The 27,961-nt window shown below is 41.2% G+C and overlaps 1 protein-coding gene across 4 annotated transcripts in view; it reads left to right on the top strand.

Moving 5' to 3' along the window:
• The window catches only part of ZNF407 (zinc finger protein 407), a 418,202-nt gene that overhangs the window by 348,370 nt on the left and 41,871 nt on the right, over nt 1-27,961 (top strand). The window contains exon 9 of one of the 4 annotated variants that reach the window (XM_029229964.1): nt 195-2,990. The exons of the other annotated variants lie outside the window; for them this stretch is intronic. Coding sequence (XP_029085797.1) covers nt 195-307 — 113 coding nt within the window. The 3' untranslated portion in view covers nt 308-2,990. Of the gene's footprint in view, nt 1-194; nt 2,991-27,961 lie in introns of those variants that run through there. 4 annotated transcript variants of the gene reach the window in all.

The raw sequence follows: 27,961 nt of genomic DNA, 5'->3' as shown, positions 1-27,961 counted from the left end.
AACTTATGAAGTTGAGTTGTAGAATTAATAACTGAATTAACCAAATCTCACACTAGAAGCTCAGTGTGCGAAATTCAGTTATGTTTCTATATACTAGTAATGACCGATGGCAACTGATTTTTTAAATTTTATTATAAATTTATTATTAATTTTGTGGATTATAATTTATTGTAACATTAAAATGTTATCTTTAGGGATAAATTTATCCATGCACGACCTGGACACTGAGAGCCACAAAACATTGCTGAGAACGAGAAAAGAAGACCCAAGTAAATGGAGAGACACCACAACATGTCTTCATGGGTAGGAAGGTTCAGTGTTGTTACAGTGTCACTTCTCCCCCAAACGATCTGTAGGTCCAGCATAATCCCAGTCAAAATTCTGCAGGCCTTTTTGGGTAGTAATTTCCAGGCTGTTTCTAAAACTTATGTGCCACTGCAAAAGATCTAGAATAGTCAAAACAATTTTGAAAAAGAACAAAATATTGAATGCTTGCACACTGATTTCTAGACTTAATTTGAAGCTACAGTCATCAAATAGGATGGTTTTGGTATAAGGATAGAAATAAAGCCACACAGCCACAGCTGATTTTCTACAAAAATACAAAGCAGAAAAGGATAGTCTTTTCAACAAATCATGGGAATATTTGGGTATCCATACAGTAAAATCAAAAGATGAACCATGACCCGTACCTCACATTGTTCACAAAACTTAACCTGAAGTGGATTATAGACCCAGTGTAAAAGCTAAAACTGTAAAGCTCCTAAGAGAAAACATTGGAGAAGATATTTTTGACCTTCACGTAAACAAAGTTTCCTTGCTACGACACAGATAGCCCAGCTCATAAAAGGAAATAGTGATCAATGTGACTTCATCAAATTTGATAACTTCTGCTCTTCAAAAAGTATAACCTAAACTCAGGTTTAAGAAGACGAAGAACGGAATAAAAATTTTGTAAGAGAAGATACTCAAATGGCCAGAAAGCCCATGAAATGACACTAAACATCACCAGTTATCAGGAAACGCAAATTAAAGCCATAATGGCATGCCACTGTACGGCCACTAGGATGGCTAAAATTAAAACGACTGAGAATGCCAAATGTCAGCGAAGATGTGGAGCGTCTGGAATTGTCATGCGTTGCCGGTGGTAATGTAACATGGCACAGCCAGTTTGGAAAAGGGTTTAACAGTTTCTTATAAAATTAAATATATACTTGCTAACCGAGTGACCCAGCAATTCCACTCCTAGGAGTTTATCCGAGAGGAATAAAAGCATATGTCCATGCAAAGATTTATATGTGAATGTTTATAGTAGCTCTGTTCATGATAGCCAAAAGCTAAAAATAACCCCTACGATGGCCATCAACAGATGAATGGAAAGGCAAAATGACACCAGACCCAAAAAAATAAAAAAAATTTTTAAAAAGTAAGTACTGTATGATTCCATTTAAAATCCTTTATAGGCAATTCTAATGGATAGTGATGTACACCAGATCTGGGGTTTCCTGGGGCTGGGATGGAGGCATGTAGAAACCCTTTTGCATAATGGAAATATTCTATCTATATCTCATTTTTTGTGGTGGCTACAGGGCTGTGTAAATTTGTCAGACTCATTGAACTACACACTTAAAATGTGTCTAATTTATTGATTATAAGTTATTCCTCAATAAAGTTGGTTTTAAGAGATGAGATGGAATCTGGAATATTAAACAGTGAAACACAAAATACTCAGCAAGTTAGTAGCAGTGAACAGGTATTCCCTAATCAAGAAAGCTCTCTGGAAAAATACAATTTGAGCTGGGTTTTAAAAGCTTGAGATGAGTGGAAAATGCTTCATAGTTATAGGATGTAAAAACAGTTTGAATCAGGTAAACTCACATACAGGAACATTCTACTCAGTGACTGGTCAGGACATTTAATAAATGACAAGAGCATAGTGTGATCAGGAGATTTGGGGACCACGCCAGCAGAACGGGAACGATCAGGCCTGACGTTAGTGCAGCGCACGGGCTGGGTGGACCCTCGACCAGAAGTTTTGTCTTTTCTTTTCTTCCCTTCCCTTCCCTTCTCTTTTCTTTTCTTTGTTCATTTTGAGTTTTGGCTCAAAGTACTGGAACGTTTGATGGAATTTGAAGAGGAAGTCCTTGTCCTTAGGAAGTTCACAGTGAAATATTTAGAAGTGAAAGGGTATCAGTTCTACCACTTAGTCTCAAGTGGTTCATAAAAGAAAAAATAATGTATGTAAATATAGAGAGAGTAGATAAAGCAAATGTTATAAAACGTTTACAGCCAGGAGCCAGACAAAAGTGTAGGGGAGCTCTTTGCACCATCCTTGTAAACTGTACGTTTGAAATTATTTCTGATTAAAAAGTTACAAAAAATAAACAAAATAACCAAGTTGGGTCAAGGTACTGTTTGCTGAAAATCCTGCAAGTTTCCTATGAAGGAATAACTGAGAAGAACCACATAATGTTTTAAAATAAAAATTTTTAGAGACATGTTGGGAATCCTGCACTCGGAAGGAAAGTGCTTGGGAAAGGGCAGGGCAGAAGTTACAGGAAGTGTGGGTTCTTACTGCTGGATGCCGGGTTCCTATGTAGATTTCAAAGGGTGGGGCTGCCGCATGGCCGGTCACCTTTGACAGGTGTCCCCCGTCAGGAAGCCATTTACAGAAGGTGGCAGTAGCATTCCGGACTGAGTATAAAGGGCCATCAGAGAAGGGGGTCACTGAGGAGCCTTCATGAGTGCAAGTGCAGGCTGTCAGCAGAGACTTTGGACAAAACTCTGGGAGTGATTTTGATGACAAAGTATTGATAGTTTTTTATGAGTGATAAGGAAAAAAAAAAAGTTGATGACTGGTCTGTCGACTACCCAGACATAAAGACAGTGAAATTCCCAGGAGACTGACTGGTATTCATATGTTATAGGAATGATGAGCTGTGGCTCTGTGTCCATGTCCTTTTTAAGAACTTGTTAGAAATCTTATTTATTTGATGCATGTATTTGCTTTGTCTGACTTCTTTTGGGAAAAGTAGTTTGGGACTGTGAATTTACTCACTTTCCAAATATTCTGTTGGCTGGGTATTTATTTCAGGCCAACTTTTTTTTTAATATTATTAATTTTTATTGGAGTATAGTTGCTTTACAATGTTGTGTTAGTTTCTGCTGTACAGCAAAGTGAATCAGCTATACGTATACATATATCCTCTCTTTTTTGGATTTCCTTCCCATTTAGGTCACCAGAGAGCATTGAGTGGGGTTCCCTGTGCTCTACAGTAGGTTCTCATTAGTTACCTATTTTATGCATAGTAGTGTATATATGTCAATCCCAATCTCCCAGTTCATCCCTCCCCCGCTTCCCCCCTTGGTAACCATAAGTTTGTTCTCTACATCTGTGACGCTGTTTCTGCTTTGCTCATCATCTTTGTTCATCTGTACCGTTTTTCTAGATTCCCATGTAAGCAATATACGATACTTGTCTTTCTCTTTCTGACTTACTTCACTCTGTATGAATCTCTAGGTCCTAGAGACCGTCAGGCCGACTTTAAAGAAGGACCCTGCAGCCGGATCTTGGGTGAATGGAGAGAAGTGTGAAAGGAGGTCAGGGCTTCTAGGGCCTTGGCAGTGGGAGCTGTAGTGGCATCCCGGTTTCCTTGGGAGGCAGGTGGGACGATCACAAAGGGGGACCCGAGGCTGGTCAGGAAGCTTCTGCACTAATTGGGCCAGAGTGACAGTCTTGGGCCAGTCGAGGTTTGGGTGGGTGAGTTGTAAAGTGGGCAGTGCAAGGTAAAGCATCAGATGTTACACTGTCAGGACAACTGAGCACACAGGTCCTCAGTGAAAAGAGTGTTTTACTTCAATTCCTCAGTTGTTTGGCCGACAGTACGTGTGGAGCTCTGGGTCATTCTGCTTTGTATCCCACTGTACGTTAGCTGTATTTCTGTTTTCTCTCTGTTTTTTCTGGATGAGATCCCTCTGTACTAGCTCTGCCAACTGTTTTGCAAATATAAAACTATTCTAACATTTAAAATTTATTTTAAAATACTCAGTAATATGCCAATATATAGAATTAAACAGTAAAGTGGAAAGAATTATTTAGGGTATGAAATACCATATAAAAACATTTTTATAATGTTCTTCATTGTCTATGATTTATAAAACTGGATTTCCACTAACGTTCATTGTTTTTCTCAGGTTTCCTACTTAAAATTTGGAAAATAGATCTGTAGAATTTGGAACTGTAAAAAAAAAATTCGAAGATATAATCAATGAATTCTGCATTCTTTCTTAAAGAGAACATTCAGGAAGAGGGCTGGGTGGGAGATGCCAGAGGGAAGGTGATAACGCTTTATCTTTTCACCACCATTTTTGGGCAGTTCACTGGATAGACTGGGGGTACCTAGCCTAAGAGATGCTGGGGGCTTTCTTTTTCTTTTCTCTCTTCTCTTTTTTTCTTCCTCCTTTTTCCTTAAAAACCTCTGTGTTAGATCAGAGAAATCCACGTGCATTTTAAGTGAGTGATTGTGTTATTTATTTTTATCTTGAGATGTACACCTCAAAAATTAATTTTTAAAGAGTTTTTTTTAAGTTTAGGAGTATAAAGCCATTTATTCTTACTGTGTTAAAATTCCATTTTTAACTACTGTGATATAAATAGTTATGGTCTTTGGGTGGTTTTAAAGTAAATTCTTTTGAAATAACATCACATGATATGTTCAATGTGAGAAATAGTATTTGGAAAAGTACTTAAGTTCGTTTTAAACACTAAATAAGTATCGTTCAGCATTAAAACGTTTACAGATTTAGTGATCTTATTTTACGTTGATCAGCCTGTGTAAAATCTGTGCTGTAAGGTTTCTGTAGGAAAGGCAGGCCAACGAGCATTATTTTAGTTCTTAAGTTATAGCTTTTGAGGCTGTAAATTGATGAGTGTGGCCCCCTGTGTAAACGTTAGAGCATTTGAAGAGGAGGGGGATTTGGGACTTCAGTTACTCACCTTCCCTGATTTCAGAAACACTTATCACTTATTATAGCAATAAAAATGATTAGTCACTTCGAGTCCTGTGACATTCCTTACCTCTGTTGTTCTGGCATCCTGGATGTTTTTATTTTAAAATTGATTTAGGGAAAGGAAAGGAAATCAGGAGGTTACCAGAAATGTCTTTAATCGTCTCTTGCACAAAAGGCAGGTGTTCTGATTTCATTACTCAGTCTCAGAACATGAAGCAAGGATAGCTTGGAAAATGACTCTTTTAATATGGGATTTAGAATTAGGTTACAGCTTCTGCTGATGGAGAAAATGTGAAGTTCCAAGTGAACATTAGACATTTTAGATTAGAAAGAGGAAGGGAAGTAATGAGTCCTATTTCTAAATGGATTTTAAAAGCCATCTGATTTTACTTCTAGCAATGCACAGAAAATAAAATAAAAACTATATCGTACCTTATTTACTAACCAATGAATTGAATTGTCTGCCTTTTATTACAGATATAAAGTAAAGACTATGAAGAGACATTTTGTAGCTATCAGACTTTCAGGAACATATCTCTTGTGGCTTAAATAACATAGTTTAAGTGTTTTTCCATTACCTTTGTGTAAATGAAAAATGCATAAAATATTTTAACAAGGTGTAAAGTAATCCAAGGAGATTGTTATTTTGCATTACAAATTAGGTTATTTCTGTCATAAAATTAAAGGGAAAAAAATCAATGTTAGGCCATTTCAGCTTAATATCATTTACTAGAAGGAACATGTAACAGATTTAATGAGCTAGCAGGTCACCTGAATCCAGCTGTTTCCGACCAGCTTTATGAAACAGAGAATGCAGCTAGCAGTGGGAGGTAAGCATTATTACAAGCTCTCTAGGAGTTACAAAATCGATTTCTGCTTGAATGAATTAATTTAGATTATCAATTTATAACCAGCTACACGAATCCCATCAACTCAACAATTTGGGGAATGATCAGGTTCAACCCTTCTAAGAGCTTCACAATTAGGGGCCCCTACCAGCCCTGCAGTTTCTGCCTGTCCTATGGCGTGGCTAACAAAGTTACTCAGCTGAACAAAAGGAAAAGGGAAGTGTTTGCTTAGGAAAATTTCAGAGGTAAAGTGTAGCATCCTAAAGAAGAAAGCAGAATAATGCCGTGCATGTGTGAGTTCAGGGGTTTTTCCCTTGGAATCCTTAGGATCCCAGGAAAGGGTAATTTTGACCATTCCAACTGAATTTTTGAATCACCACGGTTTGTACCTTGGAACATTAGGGACTTAACTATTGACCGAGGCCTCATTAGAAAATGGTGTGACAGCTGTGGCTGTCTTCTTCTCCCCCCAAAACTGTGAAGGTTGGGGCTGTGAGCGTTTGTTCACTGTGGACAACTGGACGCAGTTTACTTGTCTTCTTCCCAAAGTAACTTTCTTTACCTCTACCCCCGCCTTACCCACCTCCCCGAAGAAAAGAGCTCATTTTGGTCCAAAATACAAGTTGTTTAAGCTCAAAATTTCGGTATCCTATTATTCTAGTCACTTCAGCCCCCAGATTCTGTGAGCTGTCTGTTTCCTCTGCACGCCTGAAATGTCCTCCTCTCCTTCAATGAAGAAGTCTTGATTTTCCGCCCCGTTTCTGCTGCTGTGTGCTATCACAGATCTGATAGACTGGCTCACCTTTTTCCTGCCAACCGCTAGAATGAGTTGTAACTATTGAAATTGTGCAAATGCTCCGTGATCACCTAAACTCGCTGTATTCTCCCTGTCTGGGCAGCACGAGCTCACGGCCCCTGTGCTGTTGCCCCAGCCCGTGTCTGACTGGCCGGCCAGCCGCTGACCTTGGACACGGTGGCTCTGCTTCTCCAAGGGGCTTCCTAAGCACTGGAGGCTTCAGATGAGACACGACTGAAGTTGCTCGGCTCCGAGCCCCAGGGCCCTCCTGCGCGCGCCCCTCAAGTCCAGACGCCCCAGCCTTCAGGGCCAGTTCCCTGCTCGCGTCTGCCCCGAAGCTTCACTTTTCCTAAGACGTGTTCCTCCCAGATCTTAGCTGGATCCCCGTACTCTGTGCTGTTCTCCATTGTTCCCTGTGATCCTGACACCTTACGTATTTGTCCAGCATCTCCTGGCGAGAGCGCCTGTACACGTCACCTCCTGTCACCTCTGCCGTACGGGAGGGATTTGCGAGTTATTATCTTCATCTTCCAGATGAGGATCCTGGGCCAGCTGTCTGATGGGACTGTCCCCACGGCCTCGCCGCCCACCTGGGCCGAGCTGGAATCGGAGAGCAGGCCTCTAACGGCCGAGATGAGACTTTTTGTCTTCTGTGGGGCAGTGGTTCTTGTCAGTAAGGTCTCACTCTCCCCAGGGCAGGGACACTTTCCTTCCTTTTCCTTCCTTTACCCACCTAGCTCATCAAAGGCAAAGTGAAAGCACCAAGTACAGGTACTTTCTGAATTAAAGGAAGCTCCTGTAGCCCCTTCCTTCTCTGTCTGTCAGCCCTGCCTCTGCCTCTTGCCTCCTGCAGCAGGGAAGTTCCCTTGTCCTTCTACCAGAGGACCTTGCTGCATCAAAGTACCTTTGCGCCCTCCAGTCCATTTTTCCGTAAAATTCTTTCCTCCTTTCTTAGGCATTATATGTAGATGATCACTGATTTTTACTCTATTCTCTTAGGTTTATTTTTACTGAATACTCGCCTGTACCTTTTGAGTTTTGAACTTGGTGAATGTATTGCCTATTCAGAAATAATTTTAAATGGCATGATACAGTCCTAGCCCAAGATTCTTAGGAGAATAAAAAGAGAAAATGGTTGTACAAGTGCTTTGCAATTCGTAAAGTTATTACAGTTGCAAAGAGTGAAGGTTATTCCACTGTCACAGTACATCCTGTTGTCACCAGGTGGCCAGGTCAGTCAAGGCACGGTCTCTTTTTCTTGGTATTCTTCAAGTATCATCAACCTCGTATGATTTAGACCAGCATGGTTTTCAGAAATAAAAGCTGTGCGTGTGTCAACGCTCTCATTAGTTACCTTTTCCCTTGAGAAGAAGTATGGCAAATCTTCAGATGGCTAAAGTAGTGACTATACTAAGAATTAACCATTGGGTTTAAGTTCATGAAAGAGCTGTGCATTTTTGCTCTTTCATTATTACTCCCTTTTTTCTGCATAAAATTTTATCTGTTTCATTAATGTGAATATTTTATTCACTATTAAATTATAATTATTAATACTTGCCTGCTTTGTACTCAACCTTACGCTAAGAGTATTATGGATACTAGGAAGTATGAACTAATTGTGCTTCAGCTGGAAAGATAACACGTGTGCACGTAAAATGCTTGGAGGTTGATTGTAATAATCAGACGATGATGACACGGACACCAGGGTAACATGCTCGGAGCCTCCCATGGGGGCCGGTAAGCTGTGCTTCCAGCTTCTGTCTCCCCGCTCCCCTGCCCCCAGAGTGAGTGGTCCATTAGTCATCACTTCCAGAATTGGCTTTTTGAAGCTCCCTGCTAAAAGTGGGTCTTTTCTGTTCAGAATCATCAATGCCCATGAAATGAGGTCCCACCAGATCCTGAGCTCCTCGGGAGCAGGGACCAGGCCTTGGTCATGCTTGTTTCTCCAGTTCCTAGCACGGGAGGGAAAAGGGAAGGGTAGGTAAGGGCAGATAGCTCGGAGATGTTGACTGTCAGTGACACTAGGAGTTCAGCACGGCAAGACCAGCGTGGTTGGATCAGTTAGGAAGGTTCTATGAAGGAAGCGAAGCATGACGTCATTAACATTTGTCATATAATGTAGAACAGAACAGAACTCCAGAAACCTTGTAATATTCCATTTTCCTTATAGAAGTATAAACCTTGTGTGTGTGTGTGTGTGTGTGTGTGTGTGTGTATGTGTACGTACATACACACATATCTGTTAGTGGGTCTGCATATGTGCATAGTTCTTAAGGGAGACGTATCTTTTCCACTGCATGTGTCTGTATGCTTGAGTTATTTTAGTGTTGTGTTTTCATGTGTGGCTTTTTTTTTTTAAGTGGGAGAGAGGGAAAAATTGACGTTGACTTAAGAAGATGAAGTTTGAGAAGATAGGTGAATGAAATGGGGAATAAATTAAGCAAAACTCTAGGCAGTTTGTGGTTTTCTGGGAATAATGAAGCTACCATTAAAGTACAAGAAGATTTGGGAGAGCAGTAAATGGGACATAACATTACAAGTAGAATATTGTGAGGTTATGAAACGCTTCCGAGTTGGCATTGGACTGAGAACCTTTAAGGTCTTACCGTAAATTTTGAGCCAGAAAGATATATCTTTAATGGATATCTGTTAAAGATAGGAGACGTTTGTTTTTTTTTTAATTACAGACCATTGTTAGACAACAGTTGGCAGCTTCTCTGGGCAAGGAACGCAATTTTAGGTTAAATAGAAATGAAAAGTACCAGGTGTTAAGGAAATAACAAATACTACTGTAGGTTAGTATTTGTTACTAATATATGCAAAAGGAAAACAATACATTTAACACACGTAATAAAATTCTTTCTCAAAAGTTAACTGAAATGCAAAATTTGTGTCTCCAACACTGATTTTCTATCCATTAACATGTAAACATGAGGGGAGATTCCGTTTTTCCCAACCCTGTATGTGGGGTCACCAGACTTAGCAAATAAGATCAGGACACCCGGATCAATTTGAATTTCAGATAAATAACAAATAGTGCAATATTTGAGACATAACACTAAAAAAATTATTTGTTGTTTATCTGAAATTCAAATTAAACTGAAGTCCTGTATTTTACCTGGAAACCTAACTCTACTGCTGTTGCTTCTGCCAATGTGAGGGACCCGGACCCAGACATGAGACGCAGTAGCAACAGAGAATTCAAAATTTTGCCAGTGTATTTGGTAAAGATGGAGCAGAGAATAGAAATGGAAGTGAGGTAGACTGTGTAGTTCCTGGGTCAGGGGTTCTCAACCCGAGGTGATTTTGCCCCCCAGGGACACCTAGCGATGTCTGGAGACATTCTGGGACATCACGGCTGGGTGGGGCGCGGCCGCTGACGCCCCTCAGTGCCCAGGACGGCCCCCAGCAGGTCACGCAGTCCGACACCCTGCTCCCTACTGATGAGGACGGTGCGCTGGAGGAGGGGCGGGCTCGCAGGCTCTGGAGGCAGGCGTAAAACTGGGCTCACGTCTCAGCTCTGTGCGGGGTTTGCAAGTCACCTCACTCTTCTGAGCCTGTTTCCTGAAACCTGAACTGGAGATGTTTCTCTGCAGGAAATTTTCAGGAATAAAAGAGCCCAGAGTTGGCCTTGATTCTGGTTTTTCACCTCACAGGGCTTGTGTGCGAAAGCGTGAACTTGTTCTTCCTGATGTGTATCCCTTTGTGTAGTTTGACTACGGAGTCCTCCCGATTGAAATAATGTAAGAAAGAGAGGTCAGACCAGAGGTTTCTGAGTGCAGGTGTTGGCACTTTTCCTCAGGCAAAGCCACTCTCGGCGACAGAGTTTCCTTTTCCTTCTCCTTCTTCCTCCCCGTCGTCCTCCCATGTCGCCTGCCCGGAGCCCGGAGCCCCTGCAGTCTTCAGGGTTCTGTCAGTGTTGGGAGGAGGAGAGGGGAGGAAGGCGCACAGCCTGGTGAGGGTGTCAGCGTCACCTATAAGCCACATGACCTCGGATCGCCACCACCCTCCAGGCCTCATCCACCCCTGTCCTTAGAAAGGGGCCTAATCCCAGCCTCATGGGTTGAGACGCTTCTGAAATGGAATCACAGATAAAGATGGCCTTGTCCCGCTCGCTTTCTTTTAGCAATTCATTGGAAATTCAGTGAAATATGTTGACTTCAGCTTGAACATAGAAGTTCGTGCTTTGTTCTTGGGACACAAACCTCCAGATTCTTTTGTTTCTATCTGAAAGTCGTAGCCATGTTCCATTTATTGAGCAACATCAACTCAATATTTTTGAACAAACATGGCTTTCCCAACTGAAGCATGTTCCGATTATTTCAAATAATTGTTTTGAAAGTCTGAAGATACTGTGTCATCATATTGTTCACTTTCAAGGAGTGACTTGGCTGGCAAATGTATGAAGAGCTGTGTTTTCAGTCTCACTTCTCGAGCTGGGGTTAGACGCTTTCTCTCCAACTATGCCTCTGACTCAGTCTGCTTGACGGCCCGGGACAGTGCCCGGAACTGGAGAAACAGCTCCCGAGCCTATTTTTGTATTATCAAAAATACACCTGCGCAGGTTCTGGTATCCTTGGGTGGGGCTCTGTTCAGAATTTGTTTCAGAAGAACGCTGGGAAGAGCAGAGAAATGAAATTGTTTAAGGGAACCCCTTTCCTCCCCCCCACCCCGTGATTTGTTGTCACATTTCCACAGGAAAAAGTAGACTTCTATCATTTCACCCATTTTTGGTAGCGTTGAGTTTAGGCATTCCAGGAAAACTACTTAAAAGTTACTTTTTCACATCCAAACCAGTAGTTTAAATAGAGTGCAGGTGATAACATCGTACACTTCTAGCCTAGCACTCGCTTTGTATTTTTCCACTCCAAGTACAGACACTGTTTTCTGTGTTGTACATTATTTTGTTGAGCCAAACTTGAGTAGGAGTCTTCTTAGTACTTGAGGTGGCCACAGTTCTGAGAATCATCAAGTCATCTGGTCTGGAGTCAGGCTCCGCTCGCGCCCTGGAATATGTCTGAGCAGGTTATGGCAGGACGGGGAGTGGTGCCCGGGGGCTGTCAGAATTCTGGCAGCTCCTCAGCCCCTCTCACCCCACAGGGGCAGGATGGGAACAGAGCAGTGAAGCTGTGAGGCAGATTTCACAAGTGTGCCTTTCTGTTCATGTTGAGGAACTAAAGCAAATGTTTAACAGCCCCTTTTTTTGCAATTTTTGCCCACCCTGTGCCACCAAAATGTACCATTGTGGTGTTGGTCTGACTGGTGGTCTCATGGTCGACTCCTGGGCTTCTCGGCCTTTCCATGGCTCATGTCACAGCACCAGCATGGAATTGCAGTGGTAGAACACACTTCTTCATAGAACGAGGGCATTGCCAATAAGTGCTACGCTTTTGCTGTCGCTGACTAGTTCCCAGGACTAATTTAGTCTGGGAGACTGCAGTTTTCATTGCCCCCAAAGCTGAAAAATAAGAATACATTTTCCTTTTGCTGTAAATTATCTCAGGGGTCACTCAGCGGTTTCCACTCTTCTCCATGAGCCCCCTGTGTTGGGGAGAGTGACAGAGGATGGAAGGCTAATCCACTAAAGAGAAATGCTTCCTCATGAGTAAAACACGAGCAGTATTAGGAGGGATGGAGGCAAGTCACGTCGCTTCATAAAGCAGATTCCTCACCTTCCGAGAGAAGGTCTCATCCCGTCTCATTCAGAGTGGGAGTTTCAGCAGGGATAGGCTGTTGTCATGGTTTTCAAGCATTCGTGTTATCAGCCTTAACTACTGCTTTGTGTGTAAAATAAAAGATGAAGTATCTACTGTTATTTTTGTTTTACTTCAGCCGTAATCAACCATCATTTTTCAAGCATATGTTTCCATTTTACTTTATGTTGCAAATCCTCGGAGGGCAGTCCCAAGCGCTTCCTTTAACTGCCCCTCATGGAGGTGGTAAATGGCCTCCTTCAGCTGCGCTGAGCTTAGAGACGGCTTCCGGCGGCGGCTGGGATGGGCTGGTGACCTCGGCTCCTGCGGTCTCTATCAGCGGTGGGCCACGTTATTGATAGAAGCCAAGATATTGACAGTCTGTGCTTGGAAGGAAACTAGGAGTTTGATATGACATATTGTGTGTCTCAGCAAGACTCATAAATAATTTTGACAAGTTTTTGTATGCATGGGAAAGTCCTTGATTCAGCCTCCCGTAAAAATAAACTTCTATTATGGAATGTATTTGTCAAGTGGCTGCTTGATGGATGGGACTGCGTTTACCCCTTGGCAGTTCGATGAGTTTTAGACGCACAGCTTACCAGAGAGGATTTACAGGCAGTACAGAAATAATTATTCAGTATGAAATGCATAATTCTGGTACCTGAATTTTCATTTTTTTATTATATCTTGTTTCTGTTGCATTTGTGGCCTCTAAAACAAAAGAACTTGCTTTTTTTTTTCTTCTTTTTGAGCTATTGTTTATTGAGGTTTTATGTTGAACAATCTGATCCAGCCCCGATCCTGTTCCGAACTTAGCTGGTATATTTTCGTTAAATTGGTAATTTTAGGGGTTTTTCCTTAAGAAAGACTTACTCTTTTTTAAATTATAAGCTATTTAGAAAATTCAATTTTATTAACAAGATCGAAAACCTGGACATAGATCGTCTTATTTTTTTCTGAGGTTATCACAGCTATCTGTTTATTCGAACATAATTGCAGGTCCACCCACATAATCTGCTCCAGAAAGCAGAATTTTAAACTTAAGCTCTTGTCTCTTCGAAGTAAAGCTTTAAAATGTCTTTTTTTCCCCCTATATTATACTTAGAATTGCTTTCTCATCAGCCATACACACTCTGGCTAAGTCAGTGCCCTTGAATAAGTGGGACACTTTAGTGAAGTCTTAAGTCCCCATACTCCTGTGACGTCATCCAGCTTATTGCACTAGATGAGCTGCGACATGGTATCTGGCAGGGTAGATGTGCCTCTCGCTTGGGGGGGGGCGGGTGTATATTCGAGAAAACCAACGTGAATGGTGGGTCCATAGGAGTTGTGATTCTTCATTAGGACGTGGTACTGACATTTTCAGAATTCGCATTGGTTGAATCTCTATTAAATAAAGTCTGGGATCCTCACAGGAAGCTGTGGTGAAGGCCTTCCCTGAGAGTGGCATGAAGGATAAATAAGAAGTTTCATTATATTCTTTATTCTTAGAAATAATTTGTTAAAATGTCTGATATTAACAAATCCTTTCTGATCGGTTGCTCTGTGTCGGACGCTTTGCTATGAGCCAGGGTGTACGTAGAGCAGAAAAGCAGCTGCTGCCTTCAAGGAGCCCTTAATCTAGTCCAGGAGAAACATGTGGATAGGTAATCACGCAAGACACAGGAAGTGCTCGGGGCAGATTGTATCCAGTGCCTCAGGGTTCAGACAGGCTCACTCAGCTTGCTGCAGTCGGGATGTGTGTGGAGCCAGGAGCTCGGTTTTGAAGGTGTTTTCTAGACAAAGTGGGGGACCTGCATTCGAGGCAGGTGGAGTCATCACTGCAAAAAGCAGGGGCTCAGAGTGGGTACATGTGGCGTGGCTCGTCAAAGGCCCTGTGTTTGCAAGTGGCTGACAGGAGGCTGGAAAGGCAACTTGGGAACAAATCGTGAAGGTCGTTGTCTGCCCTGCTTAGGGGTTCAGACACGAGCCTTGGGCAGCGGGGAGCCTGTGGAGACTTTATGCATCACCTCTCACGAGTCACTGAAAGGACGCAGCGAATGTCTATTGGATAGATGCCTGACGTGTTTCAGGCACTGTCCCGCGCGCTGCGGGCACAGCGCTGACAAAGGTCAGAACTGTCCGTGGGCCTTACAGCCTAGTGGAGGAGCAGGGCACTAAATCCCTGTTCAGATGACCCTGTGAGTGCAGTCGTGGGGCAGGCCCTGGGGGACAGCACGGGCTGTGGAGCTAGAGCTGCGCCGTCACCCCGTGCCAGTGGCCAGGAGAGCCTTCGCGAGGGGTGTCCCCTCCACGCGTCCCAGCAGAGCTGCCAGGTGACAGAGCCCATGGAGGGCTGCCTCGGAGAGTATGGGCGTCCTTGTGTCCATTCCCAGCTCCTCAAGATGACTTCCTACAACAAGGACCCAAGAGTCCACGAGCTCTTGATTCGAGTCCTTTGGTGACTGGTGCCCAGAGGCCCTCCAGGTAGCATCTGCAGCTCCCGGTTTCCCGTGACTTCTCACCACTTTGTCCTACATGTTCATGTCAACAACATCCCAATATGTGCAGCAGAAAAGCTCTTATGGTTACTAGTGACATGGAACGTTCTTTCATGTGTTTATTCGTCATTTGTATTTTTTACTATGTGAATTCTTATTCCTCTTTTAACTTTATTTAATGATTTTCTTTTGTTTTTAAGATAAATATATATGTGTGATTTCTGACTTTAGTGTCATACCTCTCTACTTCAGGGTTATAGGAACATTTCTACTACAGTCTGGTATTTTTGTTGTTTCAGTTTTTACAAATCTAAACCTTTAATCTATTTGGTGGAACATATTTTGGCATAAAGTCTGACATAAAGCTCTAACTTCATTTTTTTCCCCACATAGTTATTTTCCCAGTGTATTTATTGAACGGTCCGTACTTTCCCTCTTTGATTTTAAATGCCACCTTTATCTCCTGTTCAGTTCCCACATGTATTTTATTTGCTCCACAGTTTCTTTATTCTGTTCCATACACTTACCTCTCTTCTCTTATATCAGTGACCCACACTCTTCCTTATGCATTTCGGTTTTAATATTGAATAAGACAGATTCCTTCATTTCTCCTTTGTTTCTACATTCTTCCAGGGTAAACTGTAAGTAAATTGTCATCTTTATAATTTTAAAACTTCCTTTACAGAAACACTATTTCTCACAAGTTACTCAAGTTATTAGTCCTTCAACCAATTATTTTTCCTGTGTAGTTAATATTTTTGTAGCAGTTGTGTGTAGAATTTTTCAGTTATATTTTATTTATCATTTTTTATTGGTATAGAGAAAAGCTCTTTATTTTTGTCTGTTTTTCTTATATCAAGCCACTATATCTTGTCCTTTTGATTCACAGCTGATTATCTTATACCTTATAGATAGTCGCACATATTTTACTCCACTGGCAATAAGTGATAGATGGGTACGTAAACAAACTGTAAGGTCTAGTAGGTGTAGTCAAGTAAACGAAAATCCCCCAGCTCAAAGGCATCAGCCCTATGTATTCCACTACTTAAGGATACGTATTTGTTAACAAACTTTTTTTTATTTATTTGGCTGCACCAGGTTATTTTTAAATGTAAATGCTCAAGGAAAATTGAACCATGTGTCCCCTTGTTCAGTGGCTCAGTTCCTAGTTAAGTGCTGATAACATTGAAATAACTGTTCCGTGAGGGTGGATTAGGGAAGAGAAATAAGGAATTGTGTGCCAATGGCAAGCTGGAATAATAGCACTTGTTAACACTGTGCTAAGCTTTTCACACCTATGAAAGCACTTGATCTTCATAAACCCTGTAAGAGTGGAATTACTCTTGTTTCACAGTAAAGCAAGTCCAGACACAGATAGTTTAAGTAACTTGTTCAAGGTGCAAGTGGCAGAGCCTGGGTTTGAACCCTTCAATTTGAGGTCAGAACCCAACTCTTAAGTACTGTGCTGTACTGTGGAGAAAGGAGACATGTCCTATTGCAACACTCAACATTGCTTTTACCTTATATTTTTTCTAAAAAGAGAAATCCCAGGTAATTTGTTCTTTTTTTTTCTTAATTTTTAAATTTTTATGCAGTTTTTAAAGGTTACTTTCTACCTACAGTTATTACCAAACATTGGCTCTGTTCCCCGTTTCGTACAGTACGTCCTTGAGCCCGTCTTAGACACAGTAGTTTGTGCCCTCCCCCTCCCCCCACTGGTATCCAGTTTTTCGTTCTCTGTGTCTGTGAGTCTGCTCCTTTTTGTTACAGTCGCTAGGTTGTTGTATGTCTTAGATTCCACACGTAAGTGATAGCGCACAGTATTTGTCTTTCTCTGCCTGCCTGACGTCGCTTAGCATAGTGCCCTCCAGGTCCATCCATGTAGCTGCAAATGGCAAAATTTTGTTCTTTTTTATGGCTGAGTAGTATTTCATTGTCCAGGTAATTTGTTCTAATCAGAATTGCATCTTACATCAGTGATATCTTGAACTTACAGAAATGAAGTAGAACGTCTTGAATTGTAAAGTCAGGAAAGGAACAGCACAAGACAGTGACATGACATGGGAGAAGCCTTTAGAGGGGACATCTCGCAGATTTTGTTGTTGTTTTGCCTGAGACCTTTGTGCCAGCCATTCTGCCCTGAAAACCACCATCGTAGCTGTCCGTTTCTTCTTTAAAACTTAGTCAGAAGAACTACTAATATATTCCACAGCACAATCACAGCCATTAGGCTGAACAAGTGAAACCATACCCAGAAAACTGTGAGTCCTGTCCTCATCAATTTGTATGAAATTCTAGAATAGGCAAAACTAATCAAAGGCTAAAAAAAAGAAAGCCACAACAATGGTTGCCTCTGAGTGGGGAGGGGAGAAGGGGCAGGAACCAGGGAACTGTCTGCAGTGATGGAAATGTTCTGTCCAGAGACAGCAGGTGGGTTACATGGTGTGTCCACTTGTCTAAACTGGACAGATAAGATTTGCACATTTCCATGCATGCAAATTTTACCTTAAAAACTGTAAAAATAAATAATAATAATTGAGTGGAGTTCAGGTGAGAGTAGAATATGAGAATGTTGATAATTGTGGAAAGTGGGTGATGTTTCACAAGAGTTTATTATTTTGTTTAATATCTTGGAAATTTTTTATAATAAAAAAGCTTTAATGAAAGATAATGGGACTAGTTTGTAGGGCTGTATAGTTCACCACTTCTCCCAGGTGAACTTGGCACCAGCATCAAGGCTAACCCATTCCATTCTGCCCAGTGTCCCCTTGCTCTGAGTTTCGAATCTCTACATTGAAGAAGGAAGGAGGAAATGAAAGAAGCTGGCCTTGAAACGGACCTCAGGGCATTTCATAAACTTAGGTTTGTGAAGAGAGTGATCTGTGTGATCTGTTTCTTAGTGGGGAAAGGCATGGGTGATAAGGCCCAGGTAATGTAAACAAATAATTACTGTTGATTGAGTAGCTAACGTGCCCGGATCAGATTCAAGCCTTCTGCATGCTTGTAGATTTGTGCTGCCTTCAGAGATGGTCCTCTCGCCGGCTCCATCCCCGGGTGCCGACGCGTACTTCCTGATCACGGGAGTCCTCCGGGTGTCCTCTCCCTGAGAGCCACCTGTTGAATGACCGAGTGCTCAAGTTCTCCAGCAACCCCGGCCTCAGCTGCTTGCTGCGCCATGGAGAATCTGACTCCAAGGTGGGCAGACTCACCTGCAGGTTGTTAGCCTGGAGCCTGATTCCCAGTGGCCTCACCCCTGCCAGGGCGGCCCTTACTTTTATAAGGACCCATGGCCAAAAAAAAAAAGTTAAGTGGATTTCGGAGTGAAACTAGGTGACACAAAAGTAGGAAGCCAAAATTTTTATCCAGATGGACTCTACAAACGGGACTTTTTAATTTTTACTTGAAAATTGCTTTCTGGAGACACATGGGAATTTGGATAGTTAACAGTGGGGACCAGCGGGGGAGGGGGACAGTGACCAGGACTGTGTGTGTGTGTGTGCAGAAGAAAGAGGTCACTCTCTAAGGAGGGTACCCCAATCCACTTGGCTTACTTTGGCCAAAGCAGCCAAAAAACTGTGAAAAATGTACTCTTTCATTGGGAGAAAGGCCCTAAATGAAATATAGACAGCAGAATCCAGGAGTCTAGAGAAGAACTGAGCTCCTGGGGCAGGAAGACTTTCCGAAGGATACTTCTCTGAACTGGGCCCTTGAGAAAGAGCCCGCTAGCGAGGAATCAAAAGGAAGAAAATTGGGGGTGGGCGGGGTGGGCGGTGAGGCCGACCTGAAGGCGCACCTGCCTGGATGCAGTGCTTGTGTTGCGGTTCGTAGGAGGTGAGGGGGCAGGATTCTTGCCTGCCCGAAATTTTTAAGCAAGGAAAGGATGGCAAGAAGGTCAACATGACTTAAGTAAGTGATTGGTAAAAAGCAGTCTTCTTGAATCTCACTTCTAAATTATCTGAACTAATTATAATCTTTGTGGCTAAAAGTTATAATTCAAGCCTGTTTGTTACCAAACACTTAGATAGAGGCTTACTTGCATTTTTTTATTCCTTTCTAATTTAAGTGTATAAATTAGCCTTGATCTATAGCTGATGAGTTCATCTAGCAAACTGACACAAAATTACAATAAAATTAAAAGTGTAACGAGTGGAAATCTTGACGAAGAAACAGTGACTTAAAATAGACCAAATTACCTTAAATCACTTTGTGGCAGTGTTTCTTGGACTTGTCTAGAGGCTCTAGTAATTGCAGTAGCCACGTTCCAGTCGTGGGGGACCAGAGACTCATGGGGGCTGTTAGTAGAACAGGTTAGGGTGATAACTCACTGAGAGCCGTGCGCACAGCCAAACTGACAAAGCCTACAATGGTCCTGTGTCACCAGAATAAGAAGTGGGTCCCTGGGGGTGACTCGCTAGCCCTTTAGTGCCTATCTATGCTCATAGAGTTGGGAACCTCGCTTCCAGAAAGTTTGCTGTGTTTACTTAGTGGGGAACGTTTGCTTTTTGTGTCCAGACAGCTGACATGATCAGATGTGATGAATCCTGCCTGCTGAAAGTCTCAGTCTCTTTGGAATCAGCAGCAGTTGCGTGAACACAGCTGTATTTAAAGCACTGTGGATGCCCAGCTGCTCCAGCTTGCAGCCGTGGTGGACCCAGAAGGAACACTCTTGCCGCTCCCCGCATTCCACCTGAGATATAGGGAGCACTGTTGCTGCCTGCATCTCTCTCCTGGGCCCTGGGCTAATCTAGGTTCCACATGCCTCCCGTTTATGGAGCCATCTAAACGAATGTTTTCCTTAAGGAAAAGCACACGTTTGGATAGCAAACAGGTCTTAACGTCTATGAAACACTGCTCTTTCATATAGCAAAGAATGGTCCCTTGTCAGGAGCAGTCAAATCCTCATAAAAATAACAGAGCACTAGGCATCCCCAAATGGCCCAAAGGAAGCTTCATTTTATCCACGTCAGGCTGTGAGTAGGAAACTTGGTGGGACGTGAGCACCCTGAAAACCTGTGTGGAATAAAGGGTTAAAATCTGAGTCTCACTTATTAAGCCACCCTTGGTTTGTGCTTAGTTTTGGTTTTCTTTATTTTAAATTAACGAAATAATTGACTTGTAACAAGTAAAACAACTTGTTACAATAAAGAAAAAGATCATCTCCTCACATACCCACAAATCACTGTTCACAGCTCAGAGTGTACCACCCTTCTGTGAATAAGAAGTTGTGTCCCTTACAAATATTTTGGAAGGGGACGGGATACACGTAATTCGGTAATTTTCATTTTTCCTCCAGATCAATAAATATAGATCTAATTATTCATTGGAATCAGTACATAACATATAATAGGGCGGGCACCGTGGCTTAATCACCCTTCCCTTACACATGGACATACGGCAGTTTTCCTTTGCTACTGTAGACAGGGCTGTGTTAGTTATTATTGCACGCGAAAAACATCTTTGCTTACGAATGACGTGAATCCAAACGATAGAGAAAAACAGTAAGAAAATATTGATCCATTTAAATATTTTCTCTAAAGTCAGAAAATACTTGTAATTAGTAGTCAATGAATTTTTGTTAAATGAAAGAATATTGGATTCTTTCAGTATTTTAGAAAAGTCAAATAGAATCTACTTCATTGGTACCATTTTTATAAACTGAATGTGTCTTAAACTTGCATCATACTTCCCCTTTGAAAAGGCTTATAAGAGGTAAGTGTAAATAATGGGGCAGTCGGGCATATTATGTTTGTTTGAAATACTTTCTGTGTGAATTTTGCCCGATGACAAACTTGACTTTTTCTGGCCAGTGTTTGGAAAGATTTTATAATAGCCAAATAAACTTACATAAATACCCATTGGGAATAGTGGAATTTAAATTCACATTTAGTGTTTAAATATTTATTATATGCTATATTAAAACGCTCTTTTAAACCTGCAAACACGAGTTTCCACCTGGTTTTTGATATATTTAAATGTTAAAGTCAATCGATAACGCTAACGCTGACAGTTTGCTGTGACAGTCGAGCCCTCACGTTCTGGAGCATCGTCAGTACCTCTGCGAATGGCGTCTTTGGGCACCTGCATCGTGAGTTAGCTGAGATGAACGTCGTTGCGCTTTAAAAGCACCATCAGAGCAAATAGGATGAAGTGGCAGGCTCTGGGGGAGTCTAGAGTGTATGATGCATAAATGAGCCATAATCATTTTAACCCTCAACATTTCGTTTTCAAGTGTTACTACACTTTGCAGCAGGCTTCTAGCAGTAACCTCAACTGAAAGCATTTCTCCAAAATTATTGAAATTATTAAGGAAAGGTTGGAAGCAAATCTCCCCCATGATCTCAACTGATGAAGCATCTGGGTAGAATTTGTCCTAAAAACCTCTGCAGTCAAACAAGAATGAAGGAAAAAACTCTTAACTTTGTTGTGAATTTGCTGGTTTGCAATTCAGTTTGTTATAGAATTGTTAATCTAATTTCATAATAGCAAAGGAGGTATATAAATACTTTGTTTCATGAGTGGCTAGTTTTCTTCATTAAAATATACCTTTTTTCACTTTAGATACATGCTAGCTTCAGCTGCTAGCTCCATGGAGATTTTTTTTTCCCCCAGATTAACCCAGTATCTCTAATTACAGAAGGGGGTCATTTTCTTTTACGGCTCCTAGAAGGTTCGGCACAGCCTGTGCCACTGCCGTAGTTGACAGAGAGCACCTGATTCTGTGAGGGGGAAGGACACCAGCCTGGCGCCCTGGAGTTGGAAACTTTCTCCTTAATGTTTGCTATATTTATTTATCCTATAATTGAATACACAGTCATTTTGCTGTGCTGCAGATTGCCTACGTGGGAGTCAAGATTCATATTTAATGCCTGATTTAAAAAGAAAAATAGATGCAGTGACATGTCGGCAATTTTAGGAAAGTGTGTTCCTTGTAAATTCAAGTAAAGGTCTGGGAGAAACTCGTTTTTCTCTTTCTTAGTGAAGACGTGATGTTTCACAGCAGGAATTGTTGTAGATCCGTATTTATTAAGTGATGAGTAGTTGTTCTTTTCCTTTGCACTTTTAATGACAAATTCAGATGGCAGCAGAGAGGAGAACTCCCCCACCCCCGCGCTCTTTGGAGCACACCCCTTCCTTCCGCCTCTATCCGTCTCTAATAAAAAGCTCGAAAAGGCTTTGTCTAAAAGGGAAAAATATGTGGCTTAGTTACCAGAGGAAAGAAAGCCAGCAGGCATGCTCTCTGGATTCTTGCTGGTGAAGCAAGGTGAGAAAAGAAGCCTTCACATGTAGTGCGATGTGTGTTAACTGGAGAGCGTCGGTGCCGTGGTTTGAGGGGGCGTCTTCGTCCCATTGAACGGGAAGGCTGGAGGTGCAGTGTACCCCTGGCCAGCCTGCGCTCAGGCTCTCTGCAGGGCCACCAGGGACCCCTAAAAGCCCTGATGAAACAGTTTCTAAAGTGTGTATACTTTCTGAAAATAAATTAAGCAAGCGGATTGTTCGCCTTATATTATTTTCATGTTTTCTTGACTCTTGCCTTTTATAATCACAGGTAAACGACACCCAGAACGTTAGGTCGCCGGCTGGGCTCTGTGCCCGTGTGTGAAGCACTGTTTCTCTTTAGCTGAAGTTCTTGAGGAAATGTGTTCAGTTCTCGACATTTCTATTGCCAAAAAGACTTCAGATCGCAGGCCAGATCCTATAGAGACTTGTGTGTTTTCTAAGAAAAAGCCCTGGACTTCATGTAAGTGCTACCAGATGAGCAGCCGTGCTGGTTTGGGTCGTCTGGTCCTGCTTAGTTAGCGTGGAGGCCAGAGGGAACAGCAAGTTTAGACGGACTGGCATGTTCACCGGATGTTTCTCCTTTTTCAGGTTTTTAAACTTACCTTTTCTAAAGAAAGTAGCTAAAATTTTTCCTCTGAGATTCAGGGGGATTAAGAAGTGAAAACTTTCATTATCATTGAGTACCTGATCACCAATTTGAGTTTTATAACGTTTGGTGCTCCAGATATGCATAACCTGTTAGTGTTTCTTTCATTCCAAGGCGGTCCTTTGTCCTTTTCCCAGCTTCTGGCTCACACCAAATGCTGCCCCCATTTTAATTTCTTCGAACCTAAGTCATCTCTGCTACCTTTTTAAAGGTCAAGCCGTTTGCTTCTTTCTTTTTTTGTCCTTTTTTCTTTCTCCAAGTAACTCTGAGTTTGCTTTCAATAAAGATGCACACAGCTACACATTCTTAACCAGATCAGGGCTTTTCATTCCAGATAAATGATTCCTCTAATCTCACCACTTATGCTGTTAAGTGGTCAAATTCTTTTTTTTTTTTGATTTTTTAAAATAATTTTTATTGGAGTATAGTTGATTTACAATGTTGTGTTAGTTTCAGGGGTACAGCAAAGTGAATCAGTTATACATATACAAATATCCACTCTTTTTTAGATTCTTTTCCCATACAGGTCATTACAGAGTATTGAGTAGAGTTCCCTGTGCTATACAGTAGGTCCCATACAGGTCATTACAGAGTATTGAGCAGAGTTCCCTGTGCTATACAGTAGGTCCTTTTTTTTTTTAACATCTTTACTGGAGTATAATTGCTTTACAATGGTGTGTTAGTTTCTGCTGTATAACAAAGTGAATCAGCTCTACATATATCCCCATATCCCCTCCCTCTTCTGTCTCCCTCCCACCCTCCCTATCCCACCCCTCTAGGTGGTCACAAAGCACCGAGCTGATCTCCCTGTGCTGTGCGGCTGCTTCCCACTAGCTATCTGTTTTACATTTGGTAGTGTATATACGTCCATGCCACTCTCTCACTTTGTCCCAGCTTACCCTTCCCCCTCCCCGTGTCCTCAAGTCCATTCTCTACATCTGCATCTTTATTCCTGTCCTGCCCCTAGGTTCATCAGAACCTTTTTTATTTTTTTAGATTCCATATATATGTGTTAGCACAAATTCTTATTTCTTTTGACCATTTTTTAAACATCTTTATTGGAGTATAATTGCTTTATAATGGTGTGTTACTTTCTGTTTTATAAAAAAAGTGAATCAGCTATACATATCTTTTGACTATTTTTAAACCATCAGCCAAAACAAAATATGTGATAAAGAAGTTTAGTGTGTTGAGGGTAAGGGATATGAGTTACTTTATCTTCATTAACCTTTTTCATTGACGTTTCAAGTACTTTTACTTGTTTTTTTCATCCAAGCTGAAAGTAAAACTTGAAAATAGTTTATCTGTATTGCTACTTTTTCTTCCTTTAAAACATGTGAGAATTGAATAGGACTGTGCAGATGAACAGAAAGTTGGTTTAAGGTTGCTGTGTTCCAACAATAGTAGCTATTCCACACGAGTGAGTTGGAAATTTCATAGTAATTTAAGAAACATACATCCTGTTACCTGGTTTCAAGAACTGATATAAGTCTACGATGGAAGATGATGGAGCCTAAATAGGTTAATTGTTTTAATTGAAATAGTAAGTTACAGATTTCTTTCCCCTGTATATATAAGCAAGCCGAGTTGGGAGAGAATTGCTGACGTTTTGCTGTTAGTCAGGCTAATGTGAAAGGAGTATAACTTCCAGAATACTTCTGTGTGATCAGAAGAAATGCTAAAAAATAGACATTTAATAACACATGCTAACACATATATATGGAATCTTAAGGAAAAGAAAAAGGTTCTGAAGAACCTAAGGGCAGGACAGGAGTAAAGACACAGACATAGAGAATGGACTTGAGGACATGGGGAGGGGGAAGGGTAAGCTGGGACAAAGTGAGAGAGTGGCATGGACATATATACACTACCAAATGTAAAATAGATAGTGGGAAGCAGCCACATAGCACAGGGAGATCAGCTCGGTGCTTTGTGACCACCTAGAGGGGTGGGATAGGGAGACGCAAGAGGGAGGGGATATGGGGATATATGTATATGTATAGCTGGTTCACTTTGTTATAAAGCAGAAGTTAACACACCATTGTAAAGCAACTATACTCCAATGAAGATGTTTAAAAAAAAGAATAGACATTTAAAGTAGGAATATAAGGCAATAAATATTTTCGCTGAAAAATCAATAACAAAATGGAGGTAACAGTTATTAGTAATTTAATTAAGGCTGTATCATGTGTAAAATTACTGTCAGCGGCCGAGGTATAGATGCTTGTACTTACTGAAATGTAACACTCATATACCATTTGGAAACAAGATGACATATAACGAGCAATAAAAAAATGAAATATTCCAAGATCTCCAATCTGCTTCTGAATAAATGAGCTGTGCTCCAGTACAGGAAAGAAAACAGCAGAGAGTTGTTGAAAGAATTATGTGAAGATAATGGAGAGTTTATATATATTTTCTTTGTTGATCATTCACAGAACTTGGGGCTTTCCAGCTAGACTGACAGCTGAGTTATTTGCCCATCCCTAGTGACTGACAACAAGTAATGGAGAGGCTTTTACCATGATATAACAGCACAGAGTAGTTCCTAATCTACTACTGTAGTTCTCATCAAAAGTACCCTGGCAAAAACACTAGATTGATCACTTCAATTACTGGAATTTCACATTTGGTTTAAGGAGACATGTTTCTATAATGTGACAGGCTTTACAGATCCTGAACTTCTTCAGACGTTGCAGTTATCAGGGTAATTGGAGAGCGATGTAAAGGAAAGCAATTGTTATAGTTTTATAACTTTTAACGGTGACTGCTGGCAAGAAATAAAACAGACCATAAACTGATGATCTTGGCTATGTGTATTTTAAAAAGCTTTTTTTTTTTAATCAGCTTAATGTTATTTTCTAATCTGAAAATGGACAGCAACTACATTTAAACCATTGTAATATTATGCATAAACAGATTTGTTTGGTATTATGATTTTGAGTAGTGCCAGAAATCGCACGTAAGGACAAATATTAGAAGTCATATATTTTTGAATGTTAAAGTGATGAATGTTGATTTGCTTCAGCATACAAAGCTAGAGATCTGTTCTGTGAGTCAAAAATTTGTCTGTTCCTGGCTCACCTACTTGATACCTGGAATCTTGGTTTTCTCATTTCCTCATTTGGGACTCATTTTTTTTTTAAATGAAGTATAGTTGACTTACAATGTTGTGTTAGTTCCTGATATAAGTGACTAATTTCTAACTTCTAAAAATTAGTTACTTAAATACATGGTAACAAGTACATGTTATTTTGAACTGAAAGCACTATGTATTATAGTTTCAACATATTTCAGTATTAGAATCATCACAATTTTTACAACTGCTTCTGTTATGAATGAACCTTACTCCTGCTGTATGATGAGCTTATGATAGGGTACATTTCAGAGGCAAGGTATTATATTATACTGATGCCAAACTGAACTGAACTACCCCGACTCTGACTTACATCTGGGATGACTTTTCTTACATGGCAGGTAAGGTTTAATGGCATGGTAAAATTAACAATGCTGTACTATAGTAATTAACAACCTGTCCCACCAGTGATAAGGAATTTAGGATAAGGATATTGGTAATAATTAAGGTTCAACCAAATCTGTTATAATTGTGAGTAGTTTTCATCCTATGAGTTTTCTCTTGATCCAGTTATAGTAAAATTACATCTTTGCCTTCTCTTTCTGATTTTTTGCCCTAGAATGGCATCAACTTTCTTTCATCCTAGCATTTTTTTATCTAGTGTCACTACTGTTAATACCCCTGTGTTTTATCAAAGTGTGTCAGAATAGTTGAAGACAGAGAAGAAGCAGTGGCATTTGTAGCCACTGTTAGCACAGTTGCCCTGAAGGCCATGAAAAAGGATTTTATTTTAACTTACCCATTCATTCACCAGGTTCCAGGCAAAGCACCTCTCTCCAACATATTTACCACCTGGAGACTTGGGGACTCAACAGTAATCCTAATATAAAACTGAGGCATAGTAGGAATCAATTCATTCGGTTTCTTTTTCTTTCCACAAGTATTTACTGAGCATCTGTCATGTTTTAGGAACAGAAAAGAAAATGTATAGCTCTATCTGAAATCTTGGTAAAATAATATGTTAAGTAATTTAACAGTACTAATTAAGACAAATAATAGCAAGCAGTTGTAAAGGACTTTGCAGTTGGCAAAGTGCTTTTCAATTACAGACTCACTCAATTAGGTGGATGTAATCACTTCACCTAGATTTTCTATACCTGGTAAAAGGATACTTTGTAACCTTGCCGGAGGTTAATTGCTCAGCTTTTTAAGGGTTAATAATTCATGTACTATGCATCAACTTAAGGAAAGTTTGAAAGTTTTTTCCCATTGCCACATGACCCTGCTTTGTTAGAAGGATTAGAGATCCACTTATTTTAGGGAGGGAGAAAAAAAAATGATAGGGCTGAAATTTTCCATTTTTTGTATTGAGTAGCCAACATGCCAGTTCTGTTCAATAGCTACTCAATTTGTGCCATTCCTTGAGGTGATTACATGGTGGTTGATGGAATCCAGCTGATACGTAATACTTGATTTTTGAAGAACTGAGCAATAGCTCCACATCCAGACTGTCAGCAAATGCTCAAGGGCAGCCTTCAGCATCCATCTCAGATGAGGTCACTTCTCCCTCCTTCTCCATTCACTCTGGTCCAAGAGGCCACCGTCTCTCATCAGTAGCCCCCCAGCTGTTCTCCCTGCAGCCCCCCTTGCTCTGCTACCGTCGGCTTCCAGTATGGCAGCCAGAGTCATCCTCCTGAAAGAGGGCTGCCCAGGGGTGTTCTCTGTGATGGAGGAAATGCTCTGTATTTGCACCGTCCAGTAGCAGCCACTCACCACATGTGGCTTTTGAGCACTTAAATTGTGGCTTGTGCAACCGAGGACTTTTTTAAATTTTCAATTTCATTTTTATTTTAATGTAATTTTTATCAATTCAAATTAAAATAACCACAAGTGGCTAGTGGCTGTCATATTGGACAGTGCAGTCCTGAAACATAAGTCAATTCATGTTTCCTTTCTGCTGAAAACCGTCTGTGGTGTAACTTTGCACTCACAATAAAAACCAAATTTTTCACAGTATGTGACATAGCTCCTAAGCATCATGTGCGGCAGTCCTCCCCTTGACCACTCGGCTCCAGCCGCACCGGCCCCCTTGACCACTCGGCTCCAGCCGCACCGGCCCCCTTGACCACTC

Source organism: Monodon monoceros, unplaced genomic scaffold (assembly GCF_005190385.1).
Source record: "Monodon monoceros isolate NGI ecotype Baffin Bay Population unplaced genomic scaffold, NGI_Narwhal_1 Super_Scaffold_1, whole genome shotgun sequence".
In the NCBI taxonomy this organism is placed as follows: Eukaryota; Metazoa; Chordata; class Mammalia; order Artiodactyla; family Monodontidae; genus Monodon; species Monodon monoceros.
This window is presented reverse-complemented; position numbering and strand designations above follow the sequence as displayed.